Here is a 2,664-nt window from a genome sequence, read left to right as displayed (position 1 = left end):
CTTTGTGATTTGAGCCACAGCAAATGGTGGTTTCCAAACATTTCCAAAACATTTTTAAATGCTTTCAGTTGTCAAATTAATGTTCACCTTTAAAAATGTCAATCAGTTGACAAAGACGGATAAGAAAAGTAATAACCAAAAAAAAAAAAAAGAAAACAAAAAAGAAATTGGTTAGGTGAAAACTGATAGGAATGCCCACACCCTGACTTTATCAATAAACACTTTACAGACAGCTGAATAGAGAAGACTGGATATTAGCACTTTACTAAACACAACCATATTTAAGTCTAAAATTCTACTAATACACTTGGGAAGTGTACTGACCATGCATGGCCAGCAAGACAAGTGTTGTTGAGACAATGCCTCTGTAAGCACCAACACAACACCAGGCTGTGTTGAATTTTTTTCTTTTCTGGTGAAACTACAATGATCTCTGGTCTTTTTAACTTCCTCATCCAATATAAAATGTAATCAATAACCCTACCCCCACCTCACACCCAAGCCTATTCATTATAACTCACTTTCCAAACCCACAACTAAACATTTTCCCAAATCTTGCAACTTCTTCTTAACCCATCTTTTTCTCTACAGCCACAAATCTACCAAAATTCAAATGAAACACCAAATGCACAAACCTCACCCCAACTGTCCTCATCTCCCAATATTGGAGGATCCCAAAAGGCTACGGGCATTGCCTCACCTCCTCATATTCATAAAAACATAAACGAAATGAAGCCCTCATATTTTCATGTCCTCATATGAGAGAAAAAGATCACAAGAGACCAAAGTGTTTCCAAAAAAAAGAGAGAAAAGAATTACAGCCAATAGTGGTCACAATCAAATGCAATGAGCCAACATAAAAACCTTTATGCAGTCACTCAAATGGCTAAAAACAACAGCTAAATCTTTCAAATCACACCTACTGCTTTAGATAAAAGATACATTGGACAATATAATCCCTGATATACAAAAAGAGAGAGTGGTCACAGCTAGAATACCATTAATTATATAAAAACCACTTAATCGGGGCTGACACAAAATGCCATGAATTATATAAGTTCGGCTCAATCAAGGCTGATTTGATGCTAAACAATAAATAGCTGATTCTTTCTTTTTACTTTTACTAAATATCAGAGAGGACTCATTCAATTAATTTTCTATAAGAAAAGAAATACCCACTTTGTAAAATTTCTGCCAGTCACTCATTAAAATAGCTCTAATGCTATGAATAAAGTGACTAAGAGAAGACGACACTACTTTAAGAAAAAAAAAGATGGGAGGGGAGGGGAAAGAGGGTCGGAAGAATTTGCTATGTTGTAAAGTATTGAGACATGAGGTCTGCTAGATAGGAGAAAAATCTAAGGAACATAATCTAAAAGAACTTACCAATATTCATAATGCTATCTTTGTCAGGGTCAAATAACAGCCAGTCATAAAAGAGACTCAATTTCACATTTGAAGCTGCGACATTCGACTATACAGAACAGAATGCCAACATGTTAAACCAAGAAACATACAATGCAAAAAAAAAAAAATAATAATAATAAATAAAAAGTCACTATTATTTAATTGGGGGTTCTTTGTTTGGTTAAAATGTTTTTGTTCTATTTTTTTAAGCAAAATAAAAAAAATATATACGTGCAAAGATATAAATTCATTTAACGCTACACACTAGTGTAACACATTCAGTGTATTGATCAATTGATCTTTTGTGATCAGAAATATACAATAATGAGTTATCAGCATTAATAACATCGACGAAGCAATTTATCTAGAATTAGAAATCAAACCTTTATCAGAATTTTTCTTTTCCAGCCTTACCAACGATGCCAGAGAGGCACACCATTTTATTATATTCTGTAAAGAGACATCAATGACTCAAAGACCTTGATCAATCATATTTACTACCATTTTCTTCTCATATACAGAGACATATTTTTGTAAGAATCTCTTATCAAACATTGAAGTTTGATACATGCCATGCACAAAACTTTAGGCTTTTGAGTCACTTCTGCAGCTTTACAGCACAAAAATACAGAGATATTTATGCTTTGCATACCAAATTCTGTTTCTCTTGTTTGTGCCACCAAACCTTATGTTAAGTACCTGTGATTATTTTCATATCATGGCTTCACACTGGTGTCCAGTTACCTGGTTGGACCATGCCCAGCTTTTAAGATAAACGGTCGTTTGTTTTTGTGCGTGTGCATACACACACACAGACACACACTTACATCCATACACATGTACATTTATACAGCCACATACAAGATTTCCTCACTCCAATGACAGAGATATAGGCCACATTGAGAGGAAGCCATGGGCTCCAATATCCCTTGTCTGGGACTCTACAGGAATCCAGTCAAGCTGTTATTCTACTAAACGAAAGATAACTGCAACTCTTCCAAAATCTCCAGACCCAAAATGAGCAGTTTGCGAAGTGCTGGACTTGTTACTACATATCACACCATCTTGCCATCTCTATACTGCCAGCCACCACTTCCTATCCACTTCTGTGCTACTTTCAATCAGCATCCATCTTTCATTCTTATTATCATTTCCCCCTCCCCCACCCCTGTTCATCTTTCATTAACTTCATCCCCTAAACAATCTGACCACCTCCATCACTCCCACTTTTGCAACTTTACCCTATCCCTCATCACC

The 2,664-nt window shown here is 35.6% G+C and overlaps 1 protein-coding gene across 1 annotated transcript in view; it reads right to left on the bottom strand.

The window, feature by feature from the left end:
* Positions 1-2,664, bottom strand: part of LOC106874043 (integrator complex subunit 3) — a 48,995-nt gene that overhangs the window by 21,246 nt on the left and 25,085 nt on the right. Inside the window, exon 12 of the mRNA XM_014921606.2 lies at positions 1,387-1,474. Within this exon, the coding sequence (XP_014777092.1) occupies positions 1,387-1,474 (88 nt within the window). The remainder of the gene's footprint in view (positions 1-1,386; positions 1,475-2,664) is intronic.

This window comes from Octopus bimaculoides, chromosome 17 (assembly GCF_001194135.2).
Source record: "Octopus bimaculoides isolate UCB-OBI-ISO-001 chromosome 17, ASM119413v2, whole genome shotgun sequence".
Classification (NCBI taxonomy): Eukaryota; Metazoa; Mollusca; class Cephalopoda; order Octopoda; family Octopodidae; genus Octopus; species Octopus bimaculoides.
Note: the sequence above shows the minus strand (reverse complement) of the source record. Positions and strands in the feature narration are given on the sequence as shown.